This window comes from Neomonachus schauinslandi, chromosome 1, assembly GCF_002201575.2.
Source record: "Neomonachus schauinslandi chromosome 1, ASM220157v2, whole genome shotgun sequence".
Taxonomy (NCBI): domain Eukaryota; kingdom Metazoa; phylum Chordata; class Mammalia; order Carnivora; family Phocidae; genus Neomonachus; species Neomonachus schauinslandi.
The window spans coordinates 147,387,765-147,410,854 of NC_058403.1; the positions used below are offsets into that span (position 1 = coordinate 147,387,765).

General features: G+C 42.4%; 1 protein-coding gene and 1 pseudogene across 1 annotated transcript; both read right to left on the minus strand.

Annotated features, from left to right (window-relative positions):
* Positions 1–1,972: 1,972 nt before the first annotated feature.
* LOC110594317 (caspase-14-like) lies at positions 1,973–21,775 on the minus strand. Its single transcript, XM_021705854.1, has 7 exons — positions 21,344–21,775; positions 19,824–19,876; positions 18,475–18,624; positions 13,985–14,210; positions 13,437–13,553; positions 3,753–3,862; positions 1,973–2,074 (listed from the first exon to the last, which is right to left on the minus strand). The coding sequence occupies exons 1-7, from the start codon at positions 21,693–21,695 to the stop codon at positions 1,973–1,975; spliced, it is 1,110 nt and encodes a 369-aa protein (XP_021561529.1). The 5' UTR covers positions 21,696–21,775.
* Positions 7,637–7,802, minus strand: LOC123326859 (annotated as a pseudogene).
* Positions 21,776–23,090: the final 1,315 nt, after the last annotated feature.

Consider the following 23,090-nt stretch of genomic DNA (forward strand, 5'->3'; position numbering starts at 1 on the left):
GCCTATTTCAGCTGCTGCCGTTCCCCTGAAATGAGCGCCTGTGCCGGGAATCCTAGGCTCACACAGCATGCAAGTGAACAGAAAAGGCTCACCAGATATTTTATGAACCAAGGTGTCCGTTTAATGCTCTATAAAAAAGGAAAGTTACATATCAAATATCAAAACTCAAAGTTTTTTAATTCAATCACACATATGTATACTTGAGAAATCACATAAAAAGGACATAACTGTCCCTGAAATGGAGACAGGCCTGGAGATTCCGGGTTGCTTCAGTCATCGTGACCCTCAATCTTCAGAGCATTTTCACCAAACACCTGTAACCTCATACAGGCCCAACAGTCTTAGATAGCCACACCTGCAGGATATTCACGAACAGTTTATTAAGAAGCCAAAGTTCATCGAAGTCCAGTGGAATGAGTTCCCAGCCGAACCAGCCCTCCTGTTGTGATGTGGAAACCGGGGTTTAATATAGTCCAAAGTTACAGCGGAAGTTAGAACACAATTACAATGAAAACTCATGCTCAGTCCGGAGTTTGTTACTCTAAAAACACTGGCCTACATACAGGTTTTCATTCTAGTGGGATGGGACCCAACTTGCACCCTAAGGAATGCATGGTATAGAGGAAGCACACAGTGAGAACAAAGGGCATTTCAGGCAGAAAGGAGAGAATGAACTATAACATAGCCAAGAGCATTCATTCAACATTCAGTAATCCACAAGCCTGATTCTGTGAGAGGGGGTTATAGAGGGGAGGGCAAATCACTTGGAGTGGTCAAGACCCAGGACAAGTAGGCAGTATACAAGTAGTATAGGTTAAGGCCTGACAGAGAAGGAATTGGGATATTCTCCTAGGGGAATTGGAGTATATTCTGCAGGCAGTGGGGACTCCAAGGATTATTAACAATGAGATGGGTCTTATGAAGAGGTTTAAGGGAAACGTAAGGTTGACTTCCAACTTGTTCAGTTAAAGTGGCCACAGGACATCCAAGTAGGTGGGGATGACTAGAAGGTGGCTAGATGCACAGAGGTAATGAGGTGAGGTCTGAGGAATGGACGAAATAATTGAAAGACAGAGACCAGTCATTCAGTAAACATTCATCACAGCGCTTCTCTGTGTCTTTAGGCAAGGATGAATGAGACACGTGGCCTCTGCCTCTCGGAGCTTATGACTGAACTGGAAGAGAGAGATTTAACAGCTACTACATAGTCACTTAAGTACAGTACTGCTAACTGCTGCAGAAGAAAAGCACGGGGTCTGTGAGCACGTAGAAAAGGCTGACCCTAGCATGAAGGGTTGCGAAAAGCTTCCCTGTGCAAAGGATGCTTGAGCCAAACTCTGAAGGACTGAATAGATTGGGGTGGAACAGAGTGTTCCAGGCAGAGAAAATAGCAGTTCAAAGGTGCTGTGCAGCTGGGAGGAAGCTGGGGGATGGGGGAAGGTGGAAACATTAGGCATCAAGGGCACAGAGTACAAATGAGTACATCCAGGGAAGACTAGAGAATGGCTCATGGAGTCAAAAGGAGACAAGTCTGGCTACAGACAAGAATATGGAGGAAATCAGGTAAAACATAGGACAAGACTACATAAAGACAGTTCTTGAAGACAGCCAAGAAAATGAGGACGAACACCAGCACCAAGTGAGAGAGGATGGGGTGTAATCAGTAAAAAAAAAAAAGCACATGATAAAAATGGTCCACAAATAGAGCTGGACTTCCATGTTTTGATAACAGTTCAGGAAAAATCATTTTCAAAAAACAGTGATCTTTTAAAAGAAGTCAAATTACTTCTAAGCGTCAAATAAGCACGGTTCAATCTTAGAAAAATACTATATATATGCAAAACGATTTGGAGAAATACAGCTGTTGACAGTAATAATGCAAAATGTTAACTAATAGTACTATGCTACAAATGCTCTCAGCTCTTTACAAAGTCTGTTACAAAGCAGTCCTTAGTTTTTCATCTTCCTGATGTCAGAAGTACACAAATTTAGTTAAAGTTGATTCCATGACGAGTGATACTTTAATTGGTTCTTCATGTAGATGAAATTCAGTGTGTACCACTCTATTATTCACCTGGAAGATTAAAGCACAAACTGTCTAAAAGCCCTGAGCAAAAGTCTTTTAGTAAACCCTACAGAGTGAAACGGCCGAATTCTATGCATTCCGGAAAGTGATGCAAATGGCATTCGAAAGAGCATGTCCCACCAAGTGCTTGGAATGCAGCACTCGGGATGAGAAGAGCAGTACACTCAGGTCCACAGGCCTAGGTTTGGTCTCAACTTGCCCCGGGGTAATAGTAGGCAAGATATTAACCCTTTCTAAGCCTTGGGAACACGTGGTAAAATGAAAGGGTTGGATAATGCTATGTCCAAAACATCCCACAGCTCTACAGTCTTGGGGTTGGTTATAAGCACAGTTACCATCTGCTACCTAACTAAGCTGTATGTGCCTTTAATACAAAGGCCACATCATGCTCATTTTTGGATTTTTTTTTTTTTTTGCTAGGGCCTACTCAGCAAGTGCTTTAAAAATGAAGGGTGGTGCCTGGGTGGCTCAGTCGGTTAAGCGGCCAACTGTAGGTTTCGGCTCAGATCATGATCTCAGAGTCCTGGGATCGAACCCCACCTCAGCAAGGAGTCGCTTGAGGATTCTGTTTCCCTCTCCCTCTGCCCCTCCCATGCACTCACTCTCTCTCTCACAAATAAATAAATAAATCTTTAAAAATAAATAAAAATAAAAATGAAGGGTGTTCAGTAAAGGTTTAATGAACATTGGTCAGCAAAACATTTTTTCAGTGATTACAGCATGAACTCTAGAAGCACTCTGCCCAGGCTGGAATGCCAGCCCAGCCACTGACTAGCCCCCACCTGTCACAGTGGATGCGAATCCCAGTAGCTACCTGAGGGGTGTTGGAAGGCTTAAATGGATTAATATCTGTGTAGCACAGAGAACAGTAACTGACATGGAGTGAGCCATGCAATAGATAATAGATGTTAGCATTGTTGTTACTGTACTTTTTTTTTTTTTAAGATTTTATTTACTTGAGAGAGAGAGTGAGAGAGAGAGAGAGAGAAGGAGCATGGGGAGGGGCAGAAGGAGAAGCAGACTCCCCCCTGATTAGGGAGCCTTATGTGGGGCTTGATCCCAGGACCCTGGTATCATGACCTGAGCTGATGGCAGACGCTTAACCAACTGAGCCACCCAGGTGCCCCATGTTACTGTAGTCTTCGACAGTCTCTTCTAATTAGCTTTCTTTGGATGTAAAACTTGCCCTTTAATCCTCACATGATAAACTACAATAATTGGGCCATTCTCCAAACTATGGTTCGTGTATAAATCTACTGCCATTATTGGGCACCCATTCATTCAGTGAATGTTTACTATGGGCTACAAAATGGCGAGACAAATGTGAGCCAGAGTCGGTCATTAAAGAAGTCCTGAGTCAGGCCAAAGCTGACTGCAATGGTGGGCTACAGAGCAGGCAGGAACTTGAAAGCTCACCTCATATCCAATGCACTCGTATTACAAATGAACAGAAAGTGTCACTTATCCGTTTCCCTCAGCAGCTGGCTCAACCATGTTTTCTGAATGCCACCATCATCAAAACTCACGATCAGCCCATCATTTCCAAGCAACTTTTCAGTATCTCTCATGTTTTCATGGCTAAAGTCAACCTTCTCCTGAAAATGCTCTCATCAAGTGCATTACCGTCAGCACGAATGGAGCACGAGTTCCCTTGGAATTTACTTACCTTGGTGAAGAAGTCAGCGATGTGCCACTTATTTCCGTACTGTTTAAAGACTTTAGACATCGCTTCAATCATCACGGAACCAGTGCGAGGGTGCCGTAAAGCAACGTGATCTACAAAGCAAACACAAGACATTTCGTCCGTTTTCCTCCTCCCTTTGCACCACACTTTGTCTTTTACCCACATATAAACCTGGAAAATGGCTTTGAACTGAGAATACAGAAGCACTCTTGCATTAATAAGTGTGTATGGGGCTGTAAGAGACACAGACACAAAAAGAGGAAGCACCTGAGCCTCCCAGGGGACTCCTGTGACCAGCAGCATGTAACCCCTCACAAGGGCAATTCTCTTATATGAATTTTTAAAATAAAACTTTTCAAATGTACACAAAAGTAGAAAGCAAAGTTTAACAAATTCTCATATAATCATCCCCTAGATTCAACAGTTATCATCATTTTGCCATATTTACTTCATTTTCTTTTTTTTTTTAATTTCTGACTTTTGCTTTAGGATTTTAAGCTAAATACCCCCAGAACACACCCATATAGAATTCATTTTGGGGTCCTCAAAAATTCAGTGAAATTATTTTTACTGTTAGATTAAAAAACACAAAACATGTCAGTTTAGTGTGGAAATTTGATGGGAATATCAAAATTGTACCCTCTGATAATAAATCTAGGCTGGAACAGAAAAAACATGGGGACATCTCTGCAACCTCAGCATAGGCAAAGGTTTCTTAGAACACAAAAAGCATAGGGGCGCCTGGGTGGCTCAGTCGTTAGGCGTCTGCCTTTGGCTCGGGTCATGATCCCAGGGTCCTGGGATCGAGCCCCGCGTCGGGCTCCCTGCTCAGCAGGAAGCCTGCTTCTCCCCCTCCCGCTCCTCCTGCTTGTGTTCCCTCTCTCTCTGTGTCTCTCTCTGTCAAATAAATAAATAAAAAATCTTAAAAAAAAAATTTAAAAAAAAAAATAAAAAAATAAAATAAAATAAAATAAAAAAAAATAAAAAAAAAAAAAAGAACACAAAAAGCATAAACTATAAAAAGAAAAAGCTGATAAACTGGACTTCATCAGAATTAAAAACTTTTGTTTTGTTTTTTTTTAAAGATTTTATTTATTCGAGAGACAGAGAGAGAGAGAGTGTGTGCACAAGCAGGGCGGAGAGGCAGAGGGAGAGGGAGAAGCAGACTCCCCGCTGAGCCAGGAGCCCGATGCAGAACTCGATCCCAGGACCCTGGGACCATGACCTGAGCCGAAGGTAGATGCTTAGCCATCTGAGCCTCCCAGGTGCCCCCAAAACTTTTGTTTTTTTGAAAGATGTTATTAAGAAAATGAAAAGCAAGCCACAGATCTGGAAAAAACTATCTGTAATACATGTCAAAGAACTTGTATCCAGAATACATAAGTAATTCTTACAACTTAACAAGAAAACAACCCAATAAAAAATTGGACAAAAGATATGAACAGACATTCAGCAAAAGATATATGAATGGCCAATATGTACAGGAAAAGATAATCATTAGTCCTCCAAGAAATGCAAATTAAACCCCCAAGGCAATACTATTACACACATATCAGATTGTCTGAAATTTTTAAAACAGGTCAAACCAACTGATAATGAGGATGTGGAGAAACTGGAACTCTCATACATTGCTGGCGGGAATGTAAATGATGCAACCACTTTGAAAAAGAATTTCAATTTGGCAGTTTCTTTAAAAGTCAAACATAGGGGCGCCTGGGTGGCTCAGATGGTTAAGCGTCTGCCTTCTGTTCAGGTCATGATCCCAGGGTCCTGGGATCGAGCCCCGCATCGGGCTCCCTGCTTCTCCTTCTCCCTCTGCTTGTGCTCTCTCTCTCTCTCTCCCTGACAAATAAATAAAATCTTAAAAATAAAATAAAAATAAAAGTCAAACATATACCTACTATATGAACCAACCATTCCACTTCTTGGTATGTACCCAAGGAAAACAAAATCATATGCCCAAAGACTTACACACATGTGTTCACAGCAGCTTTACTTCTAATAACCAAAAACTAGAAACAACTCAAATGTTCAACCAGTGAACGGCTGAACACATTGTGTTCACGTTGTGTTATATTCATGCAACTGAATACTGGAAATGAACTATTGATAGAGGAAGGAAATAAAAGGAAATGAACTATTTTTTTTTAAAGATTTTATTTATTTATTTGAGAGAGAATGATAGAGAGAGAGAGCATGAGAGGGGGGAAGGTTAGAGGGAGAAGCAGACTCCCTGCTCAGCAGAAAGCCTGATGCGGGCCTGGATCCTGGGACTCCAGGATCATGACCTGAGCCGGAGGCAGTCACTTAACCAACTGAGCCACCCAGGTGCCCAGAAATGAACTATTGATAGACAAAACAACGTGGACAAATCACAAAACCATTATGTGGAGTGGAAGAAGACAGGCAGGCAGACAGGAAACATACATACTATATAATTCTACTTATCTAAAATTCCAGAAAATGTAATCTAATCTGTGGTAACAGGAAGTACAACTGTGGTGACCCAGGGATGGGGATGGAGGCAGGGATAGATTTCAACATGAGGAAACTTTTTGGGGTGATAGAAGTCTACGCTGATCTTGATCATGGTGATGGTGTCATGAATGTATTCTCCCATGCATTCAAATGGTATACGTGGAATATGTACAGCTCATACTTCAATTACATCTCCATAACGTTGTAAACAAATCCACAGAACCTATCTGTTCAGTGTAGGAACTACACAGGAATTTCAGTATTGTCCCTCTGAGAGTAAATCTGAGTCAGAAACGCCTCATCACAAAGCTTGACAATCCATCTCGTCCAGTGTGCTTCAAGCTGTCGGTTGTGGCCCAATAATCAGCCAAGAAATCAATTTAGCAGACTGAAACTGCCTTTTTTTATAATGGGATAAAATGGGCTGTAATAGAAAATATTAAAGTGGCTCAAATGTAGCAAGCGCAGCTATGATTTATAAAACTAGTATTACATGTATATTTATACTTCTATATAAATAGATATAATAGAATACAATGAATTATGTATTTTATCAATTCTAAGATCGAAGTTTCTTTTTCCCACCAATCTGAAATCTGGATGTGATGTATAATCTCTTCTGTGGCATAGAGAATACAAAATAATGGTATGTCTTACAATCAAGGCATTAGACTGGGTGAAACACAATAGCTATTTCTTCCTGTGGGTTATGGCAAATAACATTTGAAAACCTCTGACCTAATGCGGTCTCAACACCTTTGAAGAATCACGTGTCAGTCAGCAAAACGAAAATCAGAGCAGCTGCCAAGTATCTTATCAAATGATAGATTATAAATTTCTCATTGCTTTGAAAATAATCAGCGATCCTACATTCATGGCCATGGGGTCAGTCGTCAGGACAGATTCTAGGCCACAAAAAAATGAGTCTGATGAGTGATATTGGAGAACTTTAGACTATGGCCGAAAGCTAGTAAATGTCCAGATTTACCAAACAAGGTCAAATAAAGTATCGTTAGGACTGGGATTCCCCATACTTGCATTATAAAGTTGTTTAGAGGGGCACCTGGGTGGCTCAGTCAGTTAAGTGTCTCCTTTGCCTCAAGTCATGATCACAGGGTCCTGGGATCGAGTCCCCTATCGGGCTCCCTGCTCAGTGGGGAGCCTGCTTCTCCCTCTACCCCTCCCCCCTGTTCATGATCTCTCTCTCTCTCTCAAATAAATCAATAAAATCTTAAAAAAAAATAAAGCTGTTTAGAGAACTCTGGCCATAGAACATGAGCGACAATCACAAGACTAACTACAAATAGTCAATAAGCAGGTGAGAGCATGTTGCAGCTTCTCTTGCATACAGATGACATGCCTCTGTCACAAAGCAGGAGAGACAAGCTCTAAGGACTCACTGCGGTCAGGTAGCTGGTATAAATGTCCATAGTGAGCTAAGATGTCAGAAACCCGAATTTTGTTGAAATCTTCCAATTTCTAAAAGAAGATAACTTGAAAACGTTTTAAATCCATTTTTTGCACATGATCTTAGCCAAAAGGCCAAGAAGTGATTAAATCCATTTGTTGAATGGATAATACATTCAAATGAGTCACAATTCATCCATCGGTAAGAGTGATATATATATACATATATGTATCTTTACGTATTTATATTATATGTGCACATGTGCATGTGTGCACACACAGTAAAATATCACTCATCCATAAAAAAGAATGAAATCTTGCCATCTGTGACAACATGAATGGACTAGAGGGTATCATGCTAAGTAGAATAAGCCGGACAGAGAAAGACTGCCATATAATCTCACTTATATGTGGAATCTAAAAACAAAGAAAAAGGGGCGCCTGGGTGGCTCGGGATGGTTAAACATCTGACTTTGGCTCAAGTCATGATCTCAGAGTCACAGGATCGAACCCCACGTTGGGCTCCTGGCTCAGCGGGGAGTCTGCTTCTCCCTCTCCCTCTCCCCCTGTTCATGCTCTCTCTCTCTGTAGCTCTGTCTCAAATGAATAAAATTTTTTAAAAATTTGAAAAATAAAAACAAAAAAACAGACTCAAATACAAATGGTTTAAAATTCAAATTACAAAAGGAATCCAGCAAAGTCTCCCTCCCTCCTCATCCCATGCCCAAGAAAACCAAAGGTATCCGTTTCTCGTGTATCCTTCCAGATCTACACTGCGTACAAAGAGGCTGATACATATTTGAGGGTATAACCACCCTCCTCCCGATCTCAGTAGTATATTGTACATGCTGTTATAGGACCTGATTTTTCTGTTGTTGTTTTTGCCAGTTCATCTTGGAGGTTGCTCATCATCAATACATAAAGAGCTTCTTCCTCTGATTAAATAGTTGTTACTTTATGATTTATCATAATTTATTTAACTAGTCCCCTAGAGATAGATGTTTAGGTTGTCCTTATACTTTCGCTATTATAAACAACATCACTGAATAACGTTGAGCACATGTCACTCAGACATGTACTAAATACCTGGAAGATAAAATCCTCGACAAGGAATTATGTGTTCATTTACAATTTTGCTAGAAGATGCCAAGTGGTCCTCCCAAGAAGTGCTACCAATTTACAGTTCCGCCAGGAATTAAGAAGTATATTCCCTATATACATTCAAACTTTTTGATCTCTTGCCAATCCGATAGATGAAAAGTGGTACTCCAATATTGTTTACTTTCTTCTTCTAAATTGAGCATCTTCTCCATGTTAATGGTGTTCCCTAGGAATTATCAGTTAATAGCCCAAACCTAATGTTCTATTAGGTCTTTTGCTCATTGACTCAGGTATTAGGAAAATTAGCATCTACCTGTGCGCTCCTCCCAGACCCCACTCCGTCTCCTCCACACAGAAACCACTAATGTCAGTTTTACCATATACATACATACGTGTATATGCTATTCTTGAATACATTGTGTTTTTGCCTGAACTTTAAATAAATAAAACCAAAACAAACCCAAATCTACTGTGATTTTTTTTATTCAATGTTCTATTTCTGAGATTTGATCCTTTTTATCACATGTAGCTGTAGTTCTGCTCTTTTGAGTCCACAATTTTGTCCACATCCCAAATTATTCTTGTCAAGATGCCCAATGAATTCTGTGTCCCCATCCTTTTTGACCTGTCAGCAGGGTGTGACATAGTCACTCTCTCCTTCTTAAAACCCTTCCTGTGCCTGGCTTCCAGCCCAGCACACCCACCTGGTTCTCTCCCATGTCAGTGGGTGCTCCTTCTTAGTCTCCATGACTGACTCTTCTTCATCTTGACATTTTATAAATGTTGGAGCAAGGCCCGTGACCTCATCTAGGACTATGGCTTTAAATTACATTACAAGCTGATGGCCCCCACATTTCTCTCTCCCAGGCAGACCACTCACTTGATTCCGGACTTAAATAATCAACTGCCTTCTTCACATGTCTACTGGGACAGCTAATTACCATTTCCAACTCTGGATTTCCCCTCCTCCTCAAACCTGCTCTTCCTGGAGTCCTCCCCACAGAGGAAAAGGGCAACTTCTTTCTTCCATTTGAAAAATCAGTCTAACTTAATCCCTGGAGGATATACACTGCCTATGCTCAAAATTTCAGCTCCACCAGCTGTTGCACCTGCAATCTCTCCTAAAGATATCCCCCCGCTTGGGGCGCCTGGGTGGCCCAGTCGGTTAAGCGTCTACCTTTGGCTCAGGTGTTGATCCCGGGGTCCTGGGATCGAGTTCTGTGTCGGGCTCCCTCCTCATGGGGAGCCTGCTTCTCCCACTCCCTCTGCCTCTCATGAATAAATAAAATCTTAAAAAAAAATGTCCCCTCTCTACTGGATCATTCCATCAGCAGCTGTGCAGCAGTACTGCCCATCTTAACAAAAAAAAAAACTTTGATCCTTCATCACCATCCAGATTGTCTATTTCTCAACTCCCTTCATAGCAAAACTCCATCAGAGCTGGCTGTATCTGCAGTTTCCAATTTCTTTCTTTAGCTCCCATCTCTTTAAAAATACCAAAATAAGAACACAGAATAGTGTATCGAACACCTGAGCATCCACCACCCAGATCTAACAAACAGGAAACATTTTGCTTTATTTGCTTCAGCCCTTCTCTTCTGGTGAAATACAGTTGAAGCCTCGTTTCAATTTTCTCCCTGACTACTTTCTGGTCCCACTTCCCTGCCTTCTGTACCTCTACCAGAGGCAGTCCCTGCTACAAAGGTGTTGGCTGTTGTTTGTGCCATATTTTTAGACTTTTACCAGCTATATATTCAATCATAATAGATTGTATTATTGTGTTTTTAAATCTTTATATGAAAGGCATACTATCTGTATCCTGTTACAGCTGCCTTATCTTCATTCATTGTTACATTTAAAACTTCTCCACACGGATTCTTTTCAACTGTGGCATAGTATATTCTACAGTTTGAATATACCAGTCCCAGTGGCTTGTAGCTTTCCCGCCTCTTCACTCTCCCTACTATAAACAATTTCAAAGGAGCGCCCAGATTAGAGTGCTCAACGCATCCTCATTCACCCACTTTCCAGTTTTAGCACTGAAAAGTCCAGTATCCCAAGAAACCCCTCCATCTCTTGCAAACTAGGGCAGTTGGTCATCCCATATCATGCATATACACGTGCAAAAGATTCCCCTACACAGAAGTTCCCAGACTTTCTCAATTCATGGTGCCCTTAGTGTCTTAGTAACTTTTTTTGCAGTGCTCCTAGGTCAAAAGAAACATCTGAGAGTTCCATTTACTAAAGTAGATAGCTCTAAGCTCCGTATTATTATCTAAATAACTTATTAGCCATTTAGGGGGAAAGAACTCACACAAACTGAAAGACAAATAATATTTTAATTTCATTCTTAAAGAACCATAATTACTTACTAATGGGATGTGTGCACCTGTTGGCACTGCATGACTTTTCAACCCAGGATACCTAAGTACTTGCTTTTTATCTCAGCAACCCTCCAAAACTTAACTCCCCCAAGATACGGTATCATTGAAAAGAATGCAGCATAATCTAATTGTAAAAACCATAAACGACCTCAAGCTAGTGGCTCCCAGAATTAAGTAGAGCTATGTGACTTCACTGTGGCCCCCTGGTTGGGGGACCACAGCACTAGAGTATATATGCAGAGTGAAATTGCTGGGTCATGGCATAAACATATTTTTAACTTTACTAGGTATCACACATTGCTCCCCAAAGAAGTAGAACTAATCTGCTCTCCTTAGTGGTGTATGGAAGTACCTGTTGCTCCATATCCCCACATATACTCGGTACTGCCAGGCCATTTACGTGTTCTCTGATGAAATAAAAGTGGATAACTCTGAGAGATTTTAACACATATTCCAAATTTTCCACTTTTGACACCATATACTTTAAATGCTCCTCCAGATGTAAAATTTGATTAAAATAAAACTTTTAATGCTATCCTGGGCTGACGGAAATTCATGGAAATCTCCAAGGCTCCTATTCCTCCAAATGAGGAAACTGAAACCTGAGCTCAGAGCGGAAAGTAAACATGAAACAGAGTTGCACCCTGTCCGAGGGACTAGGAAACCTCCAGCGAGGGCACAAAAGTCTTGAAGATGTGCCCGGGAGGTGCCGGAGATGAACCTGAGATTCCTGCATTCACCTTGTGACCCCAAAGAGAGTTACAGTGGTCCAAGTGGGTAATAATCCTCCCTAAAGAAAAGAATTCCCTATTCATGCTCCCAGAAGTCACACAGATTAAGATTCAACAAATGAACTATGACTTCAAACACACAAATAAGCCACCATGAGTGACAGTCAACAAAAGCAACCCAATGAGTGACCCCCAAAGACATCAGGCATTGGAAGTATTAGGTACAAAATATAAAATAACCGCCTGAAATGTTTGAAGAAATAAAAGATGGACTCACAAGAAGAAATAAGCAAAGATTCTGTCAAATAAACAGCCAGATTTGGGTGCTAAAATGGATTTACCACCTATAAATCTTCCTTAAATGAATTTCTAAAGGATATACTTCAGGAAGAAAGAAAATGAATCCAGAAAAATGGTCTGAGATTCAAGAAGGAATAGAGAAGAAAATGGTAATCACATGAATAAACAGAAACATGGATTGTAAACTTATAATAATAATGTTCTAACTTGAGGGCGCCTGGATGGCTCAGTTGGTTGAGCATCTGACTCTTGATTTCAGCTCAGGTCATGATCCCAGCATCCTGGGATTGAGCCCCACATCGGGCTCCCTGCTCAGCGGGGGGCCTGCTTCTCCCTCTCCCTCTGCCTGCCTGTCTGATCTCTCTGTCAAATAAATAAATAAAATCTCTAAAAAAAAATAAAATTTATGTTGAATTCCATATACATTTTTGTAAACTGCCTGAATCCTCTTCGAAAGAAGTTAAGATAAAAACATTTAAAGGGGGGCACCTGGCTGGCTTAGTTGGTGGAGCATGTGACTCCTGATCTCCAGGTTGTGAGTTCAAGTCCCATGTTGGGTGTAGACATGACTTTAAAAAAAACAAAAAACAAAAAAAACCCCACAAAAAAACAGCCCAGCTAAAGAAATGTCCTTGACCTCTTAATTCTAGCTCTCCTACAAGTGAATCAAGTGAAGAGGTGGCTCTTCACACACAAGATTCTTTTGGACCTTACCTTATAAATTAATAATAGTATTAGTAATGAAGTAATGATGATAATATTATTAGCATAATGTATTAGTAATAATAGTAGCTAATTTCTTTTTTTGGATTATGCCAGTTATTATGATAAGCACATCTGTGGTTATATTATTCAATTTATGTAACATCTCAATGACATAAGTAAATTCCATCATTCCCGTTTTACATGAAGAAACTGATATATCTAGAGATTAAAAAATATTGAAATTCTCCAATATAGTAAGTGGAGGAACTAGGTTTTGGGCCAACATCTTTTTCACAGGAGAGCCAGTGATCTTATTTACCATGTGATATTTTGCTCAGAGGTTCGTGCCTTCCCGGAAGAAATGAACAGTAAGATGCCAACCTGCCATCTCTAAAAGTGGGAACATTTGTAAAGAGAGATGGATGGGTTAATGAAAAATCTCCTTATACATGTCAATTTGTAAAGCACCGATAATTAAAAAATTAAAAAAAAAAAAGGTACAAATAACCCAAACCTTCTGGAAGAAAGTGTGTGCACTGTCATCTACCCTCATGTCTCACCTGCCTGGGTGGGATAGATGATGAAATAATCACTGAAGGTGGGCAGCCTCCTCCTCTCGGATATGTCGTCAGACTCCATGGGTTCATCGTCTGTCTCAACACCGGTGTCTCTTCTCTCTGTTTGTTGAAGAACAAAAATACAAACTATAGTAATACACCACAGATACCAGGAGCCCCCAATCAAAGTCCCAACAAGCTGGTATCTTCACAAGAGACAGAAATATCCGCAGAAGCTACAGAAGTTGGATGTCGGCCCCGCAGGCCGCCTGGCATCCCATGGACAGTGGGACAGCCCTTGGAAACTGCACACATCTCCCTGGCCCACCTCATGACGTGAGAGACTTGGACCCTTCCTCAGCCTAAGTTCTCCTTCTATCCCTTCCTCCCAGCCCAAAGTCTCTAGTACACTACACAACTAAAGTCACATCAGCAGAGGGGCCTCTGATTTTAAAGAAACAAACAAATATTTTTAACTTCTTTTTCTTTCCTCACTCATCCGTAGGAGAATTTCCTAGAAGCATGACTGTTACAAAGAAGTCTTCACTTACCTCCTCTGCAGGCCTGGATGATAAAGATCTTTGGTTTCTCCTGAAGTGCTGGACAATTTTTATTATTAAACATTTCAAAAATGTCCTCCAGGCTGACTTTTTCACCATCTTCCATTTTAATAAACCCTTTCTCTCCGTGGGACATAAGGGTAACAAGACAACAGCCAACATCATCTTTACTTTCATTGAGTCCATCACGGAATGATCTTATTTTCTCAATTAACACCTGTAAAATAGGATAACGTATTCAAAAGAATTGGAGGTAAGAAAAACCAGAAATGCTAGAGATGGCCCCTTTCCCTCACAATCGGAGGACATGACAAATACAACAATAATCACATCTCAAACAGGCTTAGGAGATAAATATCAGTTCCTTAACTGGTCACTTCCCTTTCAGTTGCTTTCAGAATTCACACGATTTCTTCTTGTGCCACTGGTTCTTCTTGGACAGAATTAGGGCATTTCCAATTCTCTACCACAAAATACAACAGAATTATAGCTCCCCAAGGGGCTAGTAGATGTAAATTTTATATTATTAACTTATTTTAACAAAAAAAATTGTTATTCTTGAAAACTAATGCCCTCAAAAAGCTAGAAATGGAAGGGAATGGAAGTGTCTACCAATAATACAGGTCTGCCAGAACCTATGGGGAGACGTCATCAGAATCAAGCCCCCCAGAGAGAGAAGCAAGGCAGGAATGGCCACTATCACAGCTCCCATGCCCCTCGTAGCCAAGATCCTAGCTCCTCACTTCAGTAAAGTGAGTAAAAGTTAAATGAAGTCTACCTCACACCTGTCAGATGGCTAAAATTAACCATTCAGGAAACGACAGATGTTGGCGAGGATGCAGAGAAAGGGGAACCCTCCTACACTGTTGGTGGGAATGCAAACAGGGCAGCCACTCTGGAGAACAGTATGGAGGTTCCTCTAAAAATTAAAAATAGAGGGGCGCCTGGGTGGCTCAGATGGTTCAGCATCTGCCTTCAGCTCAGGTCATGATCCCAGGGTCCTGGGATTGGGCCCCGCATCGGGTTCCTTGCTTGGTGGGGCACCTGCTTCTCCCTCTCCCTCTACTGTCCCGTGCTTGTGCTCTCTCGCTCTCTCTGTCAAATAAATAAATACAATCTTTAAAAAAAAATTAAAATAAAATAAAAAATAAATAAAAATTAGAAATAGAGCTACCCTGGTGGTATATACATACAATGGAATATTACTCAGCCATCAAAAAGAATGAAATCTTGCCACTTGCAATGACGTGGATGGAACTAGAGGGTATTATGCTAAGCGAAATAAGTCAGTCAGAGAAAGACAAATACCATATGGTTTCACTCATATGTGGAATTTAAGAAACAAAACAGATGAACATAGGGGAAGGGAAGGAAAAATAAAATAAAATGAAAACAGAGAGGGAGGCAAACCATAAGAGACTCTTAACTCTAGGAAACAAACTGAGGGTTGCAGGAGAGGAGGTTGGTGGGAGGATGCGATAGCCGGGTGATGGACATTAAGGAGGGCATCTGACGTAATAAGCACTGGGTGTTATATGCAACTGATGAATCACTGAACTCTATCTCTAAAACTAGTAATACACTATATGTTAATTAAATTAAATTTAAATACAAAACTTTTTTTAAATGAAGTCTAAATACAAGAAACAAAGAGCTAAAATTCATTACTTACAGATACCATGACTATCTAGAAATAGAAAATAATCAACCAAGTAACTACTGGAACTAGCAACTGGAGAGCTGACCGGACACAAGATTAACTCACAAAGATCTAATGCCCACCACCCACCACCCGCCCCAGTTACCTGGCAACAATCATTTATTTTTTAAAAAAAATTTTTAAAGGTTTTATTTATTTATTTATTTGAGAGAGAGAAAAAGAGAGCATGAGCAGCAGGAGGGGCAGAGGGAAAAGCAGGCTCCTCACTGAACAGGGAGCCTGATGCAGAATTCGATCCCAGGACCCTGAGATCATGACCTGAGCCGAAGGCAGACGCTTAACCGACTGAGCCACCCAGGCGCCCTGGCAACAATCATTTAAACCACATAATGAAAAGGGGGTCCCGTTCATGGTCACACCCAAACAAGGACAATACCTAGGAATAAACCTAAGAAACACACATCACCTAAATGAAGAAAAGGATAAAGAAAGCTTCAGGGAAGAGGAAACATACACATGACATGCCCATGCTCTGTTAACACTATTAATTTGTCAATTCACTCCAAATGAGTCTCAATTCAGTGTCATGGCAATCAAACTCCCAAAGGATTTCGGTGGAACTTAACCAGATTAGTCTCAAGCTCACAGAGAACAGATGATGTTCAAGAAGTGCCAAGAATATTCAGAAGTCAAAAAGGAAAAAAAAAAAGGAGGGACAGGTCCTGTCAGACATCAAAATGTCCTGAAAAAAATCACGGTGAATAAACAGTGATGTACTGGCAGAAGTATAAACAAACATATGAATGGGATATTTTAGATTCCAGAAACCAATCAAATTATCTATAGGACTTTATTTCATGATAAAGGTGGAGTTTCAAATATGTGGGGGAGGGACACATCATTCAATAAATGTTGAGACAACTGACTATCCATCTGGACATAAGGTAAGACCTCTTACCTCACACGTCAAAAGTAAGATTCCAGAGAGTTAGAAAGGAAACCTTAAACTATACAAATAGTACAGAAAAATAATTTAAACATTTTTTAAGTTGGTAAGGCATGGGATTTAATCAAGACACAAAAATCAAGAAGCCACCAAAAAAGATTGACAGGTTTACTCACAAAAAATTTAAAAAAGACTTCTATACAACTGAAGACAACAACAACAAAAAATCAAAAAAGTAACAGACACAAGAGAGAAGTATTTGCACTACATTTTGTAAATGAATAAAGTCCAGGAAAATAACTATAAGAGCGGGAAAAAGACTACCCAGTAGGAAAAAGGGCAAAGGAAACAGAACAGATAATTTACAGAAGGAAAACAATGGCCAAAAGATGTTTAACCAAACTAATAATCTGGAAAATGAAACTAAGAATGATGAAATACTTTTGCAGTAACACTGCTAAATATTTACAAATAAACTAAACGTGCCAGGATGCAGGCAAAGCGGCCACTGGAGACCCCTAAGAGAATAAACGAAAGGAACACCGGCAGAGTATCTGCCATCTGATTCAAAACCATGCAATAGGTAAGAGATTCTGGTACAATCCTTGGGGAAAGTGAAAGAGTCTATTTTTACCTTTGAAATAATAATAAAATCAAAGCTTACTGGGCACTTGCTATAAGCCCGCTACTATTCTGGGCATTTTGACACAGCAGCTCATTATCACCACAGCCCTCCAAAATAAGCCACTCTCATCAACCCCATTTCCGGGAGAGGAAAGTAGTCAATTTCAGGCAGGGCTGCTGAAATTATGGCACTATGGACATTTGGGGCCAGAAAACCCTTCGCTGTGGGGGCTCTTCTGGGCATGATAGCACCCACCAGAGGCCAGTAGTACCCTCCAGGTGTGACAACCAGAAATGTCTCCACACATGGCCAAATGAGGGGGACAAATCACCCTCGGGTGAGAACCAGATTTAAGGTAACAACTAGGAAGAGACAGGATTCCAGCCCAGGCAGTCTATGTGGCATCCACAGCCCCATGCTGCGCTGTTCCTGGATATTCATTAGCAGGGACTTCTGGGATCTAGGAAGGGCTTTCCCATGTTACTATCCCTAAAAAAGGGTAGGTCTAGGTCATGACTCAGGTAGAGTCAGAGAGGTCAAACTGAGTTCCCACCACTGTTCTTCCACCTTATTTTTTCAGTATCAACTAGTTAGGTCACAATGCAGGTCTGCCCAGGGCTATCAGCTCCCTCTCTACACCTCTTCCAGGTTCCAAGTGAATCCCACAAGGACTCACAGTGCTGCAATGCCTCTGGCCTGCCTCCTGCTGACCTCTCAAAGGGGTTTCCTTGGCCTTTCCTGCTCCCAAAGTCTCTGGAACTTGCCTACTCCAGACTCACGCCTTGTCCTTGGGCCTCCTTGCCCATCTTGCTTAGAACATCTTCCTGGGTCCCCTTCCCTCTTCAACTGCATAGCCCTAGCCAAGACTGGAGCCCAAGAGGTCCCTGCTTGACTGGAAGGGGAGGTAGGGTATCACACACGTAAGATTACAAAAGCATCAAGAATTTTATCAGGACATGCATGGGATTGTTCAGCAGGTCCTGGTTCTTGCCAGGTACTAAAACCCAATTTTTATTTTTATTTTTTTTTTTAAGATTTATTTATTTATTTGAGAGAGAGGGAGCACAAGCAGGGGAAGGAGCAGAGAGAGAGAGGGAAAGAAATCCTAAAGCAGACTCCCCACTGAGCATGGAGTCAGACACAGGGCTGGATCCCAGGACCCTGAGCCAAAACCAAGAGTCAGACGCTTAACCGACTAAGCCACCCAGGTGCCCCTCCAAAACCCAATTTAAAAAAAAAGAAAATTATACCATTTTGTTAGGATCGATGCACTGTGTATGCTCAAACTGGCACTGGCCAAGCCACTCCTCCATTAGATGGATGTCCCGCTGAGCCCCTGGTCTGTTCTTCTCCACGCACATGATAAAAGCCTTCCGCTTGCCCCTCAGGTCATAACAGTCCTATTTTCCAGGAAAGCCAGTAATATTTAAAGCAAACCAAACCAAACTCAGAAATCCAAATATGTTATCGATCTGAAATAATGAGTTTCTTCTGGGATCAATGGTGAGGTTTCCCAGTTTGGATCAGGGCTGCAACAGTGATTGTCTCTCTTATTAGTTATGGAAGGAGGGTGGGGGGGGGCATGACTGGATTTATACTTCTTTCAAATATCTTCCTTACACCAGGACTAATAGGCCAATCTCAGTTTTAAATTCCCATGTATAGCTATCACTATTAGTTTAAGGAAGCATGGCAGACGGAGGAACAGAGTTAAATGACCACACAGGGCTGCAGTCATCAAAATCCAGAATATGGGACATGCTACAGATAACCTGGTTTCTTCAATAATTAAACAATAAGAAAAAAGGTTAAAGAAGGGAGAAGTGTCCTAAGTTAAGAGCTTTAGGACACAAAGCAATCGACTGTAACTGTGTTGACCTTGTATGAGTCAGCATCCTGATTCAAACAAACCACCTGCAAAAGACATAGGACCCAGTCAATGAAATCTGAATCCCAACCACATCTTTGCACACACTAAGAAGTTATTTTTAGGCAGAATAATGGCATTGTGGTTATGTTTTGAACAACCTCTTTCTCGTACTAAAGATTTAGAGATTCATACTAACGTATCTGTAGATGAATGTGATAGGTTATCTGGATTTGCTTTAAAATAATTGGGCCGGGAAGCAGACAAAACAAGATTGGCCCTATGTTACTAATTTGCTGAAGCAGGGTCATAAGTACATTGGACTGGAGTTTGAGAGATTTGTTTTTCTATTCTATTTTAGTATTTATTGAAAATGTCCATCATAAAACTTAAAAAAAAAAAAAAAGCCCTACAACCAGCAATTTATATAGCCGTCCAAGGCCACACATCCTGTCATCCTTGAACCTCCATGCCTCATTTTTCTTGATTTATAAAATAGAAATAACAGCAGTGCCTACCTATTTGGTTAATGCAGGCACAGCGGTTTTAAATGGCTCATGTTTATCTTTCACAATCATAACAGAAAGCAGTGAGATCTGACCACTTGAGACAACCAGTTTCCTCTAACTAACAAGACAGCAGCACAAAAAATGTTCCAATGTCAGCTAAAGTGGCTAAATACCATTGTTCCTCACCAGTGCGTAGTGCTGGAGTAAGAGCAAAAATATTTACCAGTTCGCCATCCACACAATCATAGCTTCTTTTTAGAATCTTTCTTGGAATCCCTGAATGAATTTTCATGAAAAGAGAATAAAACAAAAAAAGAGCATTATTGCATTATTTTTTCCCCATTTTTTTCTTTTCAATCAATCCACTGTCATTACTGTTAACAGGAAGCTCCTCCCAGAGAATTCTGTTGCCTTATGTTTTCAGGTCCTGTAGGCTTCAACCTCGTTTTAGAACAGATTCCCTGGATTATGAACACACCCTCTTTCAAACTCCTACAAGGCTAGAAACTTAAAACAGACCTCCCTTAGACCGCAGTTAGGTACAAGGGCAGAAAGAGCCAGGCGGGGGATAAAAAGGAGAAGGTGTAATTGATTGACATTACTTTACAGGTACTTCCTGGAGAGGCGATCAAGACATCAATAAAGGGACAGATAAAGTAAAGAAATTAGATATTTTTTTTAACTTAACATAATCTCTTAGCATTTAATTCAAATATTTACCGGGTGCCGACAGGGTACAGCCATAATATTGTGTAGTTTGGATGATTCTGGGAAAAAAAACCACTTTACCAACAGTAAGAGACTCAAAGTCTAAAGAGGTGAGAACACTTAAAGAGGTGTTCATGTGATACCTGAACAACGAAGCTGGGAGGGACAACACAAATGCTGTACAGGCGACGCAAAGCAGGGAGAGTCGTTTCCACTGAGCGGGTATTCTGCCTACACGCCATGTTCGTTGGGCCATTACCGTTGTGATCCGTTCATTACAAATCTAAACAACATCAGCAACCGTAACACACCTCAAAGCTCAATCAGATCAGATCGTAAGCATACTAATGGCAGAGGTCACGGATGGTATATTTTAGTGTCTACTTCGATGGTTCTCATTTAAGTGCTGCTTTCTCTGTCTCTCTCACACACATATCATGGTGCACATACGTTTCTTAAATCTGGAAGGGGGAAGCCCCAACCTCCCTTAACCTGTTACATACTGCATTTCTTGATCATAGATTAATGGCAAATAGTCTCATGGTGTGCAAGAAGAGGGGCCCTCCCCTCTCCGCCCCCGTAAATACATTCCCTGGAGATGCGACAGCGGGAATTCCAATACCGTGCTTCTCACTGCATCATTTAGAAACCTCCCACATCATCATCCCTTGAAGGTACATGTTAACAAAGCATCTCAGGCCTGCTGAGTCGATCTGATCCCAAAATGTGCTGGTTAGATCCTGATCGCTGCTCTTCGACGGCTCATTCGGATTCCGCGCTCGGAAACAGCGACTCTCGGGACCACCTCCCCCCCAGGCTCCCACTTCCCGCCGCGCGTCACTGGGTCCCAGGAAGCCCACCCCCTCCTCGCTCCGCTAGCCTCCGCACCCCCAGTCAAACCGGGTGCCCCGCCCCCAAGCCGAGCCCGGAACCCTCGGGCGCCGCGGCCAAACCCCGCGCTTACACGGGCCCGGCCCACCCGCCCAGCCCCCGGCCCCGCGGCTCCCCGCTCACCAGGCCCCGCCCCCAGCTCACCCCGGTCCTCGGCGGCGGCGGCGTCCTGCCAGCGCTGGAGCAGGTCGACGCGGCGTAGCTGCTGCAGCACCTTGGTGAGGACGCGCGACGCAGCGGCGGGCTCGCAGTAGTGCTGGACCAGGAGACGGGCCAGCCCTTTCGTGTTCTTGCCCTCCAGCTCCAGTCGCAAGGGGGTCACGCGCGGCTCCTCGTCCACCGACTTGAGGAAGATGCGGAAGTTGCTCAGCTCCTGCGGGGACAGCAGGTCCAGGGTCTCCTGCACGCGGCTCTGCAGCTCCTCCACCGCCGTGATCCGATGTGCCCAGAGGCCGTTGGACTCCGAGCGCCGGCAGCTCTCAAGGCCTCTCTCCATCTCCACCCAAAGGTGCCGAAGCGCCCGGACTGGAGGGACCCACCGCCGAGGCCCGTGCCCCGCGGACCGCGCACGCCTCCCGCTTCTCCGCTTTGTTTTGTAAAACGGAGGCGTTTCCGCTCGTTTCTGCAACAGCCGAGCGTGCTGGCCGCAGTGACCGGGACTCTCCCGCCCTGTTTCCTCTTCGGCCCCGCCCCCGGCCCGAAGCCCCGCCCCCGGCCCCGCCCCGCCAGCTCCGGCTTAACCCTTGGAGCAGGTTAAGGAGAGCCAAGTGGGAACCCTGCCCTGCAGGGCTCCTCGGTGGTTCTCTGCCACGGCTGCGCGTTAGGGTCACCTGGGTAACTTTTAAAACCCCTCGTGCCCAGGCCACAACCTCGCTTGATTACAATCGAATTTCTGGGTGGCAGACCCAGACATCAGTTTTTAAAGCTCTTCAGGTGATTCCAATGTGTAGCCTGCTTTAAGTACTACTGATCTTAGATTCAGAGTGTTTATTAGCTACCTAACCCACTGGATCCCACTTGGAAGAACCATTGGAAGACCTTGGACGCTGAAATAACACCTAGAGACTATTGCATTCAGCCAGCTTTTTTTGGAGACGGAGTGGTGAAAAAGTTGAGAATTTGAAGTCAGCAAGAAGTTGGAAATGCCTACTGTTCAGCCTGTGGGGCATGGAAGGGACGTTGCTTTGGGGAGCAGACCTCAGCTTGGCAACTGCCCATTACTGTCACTGCTGTTAGGTTCTCTGATTTGGTGAGGCCCTCAGGAACTCACTCTAATTGTGGTTCACCTCAAAATTACTTACCCTGTGGGAGATCTGGTGAGAAACTCAGGACCTTGTTTGCATCTTGATTCTAATAAGCCAACTGTAAAAAACACTTTTCCTTTCTTTTTAAGATTTCATTTTTAAAAAATATTTATTTGAGAGAGAGCCCGCGCACACATGTGGGGGTTGGGGCAGAGGGAGAGAATTGTCAAGCAGACTCCCCGCTGAGCAGGAGCCTAGGGTGGCTCCACCTGAGAGCCCCGAGATCAGGACCTGACCCCAAACCAAGAGTCAGAGACTTAACCAACTGAGCCACCCCTAAGATTTTATTTTTAAGTAATCTCTATAATGTAGTTTCGCAATGTTGGTGAGGTCCGGAGTCAAGGGCCAAGAAAGAATTTTTGAGACGTCTTTGGTGCAAAAAGGTGATTTTATTAAAGCATGAGAATGGACTAACGGGCACAAAATACCACTGCCGCTGCTGCCCCAGGATTGTGAGGAGCAACGGATTACATACTTTGCGCTTGGGGGGAATAAAGGGAAGGGAAGTTCCAAAAGGATTTTCATATGCTAAAGAAGAATCGCTGGAAACCTGAGGCGTTGCTATTGTCAAACTAAGGTGGTTTTTC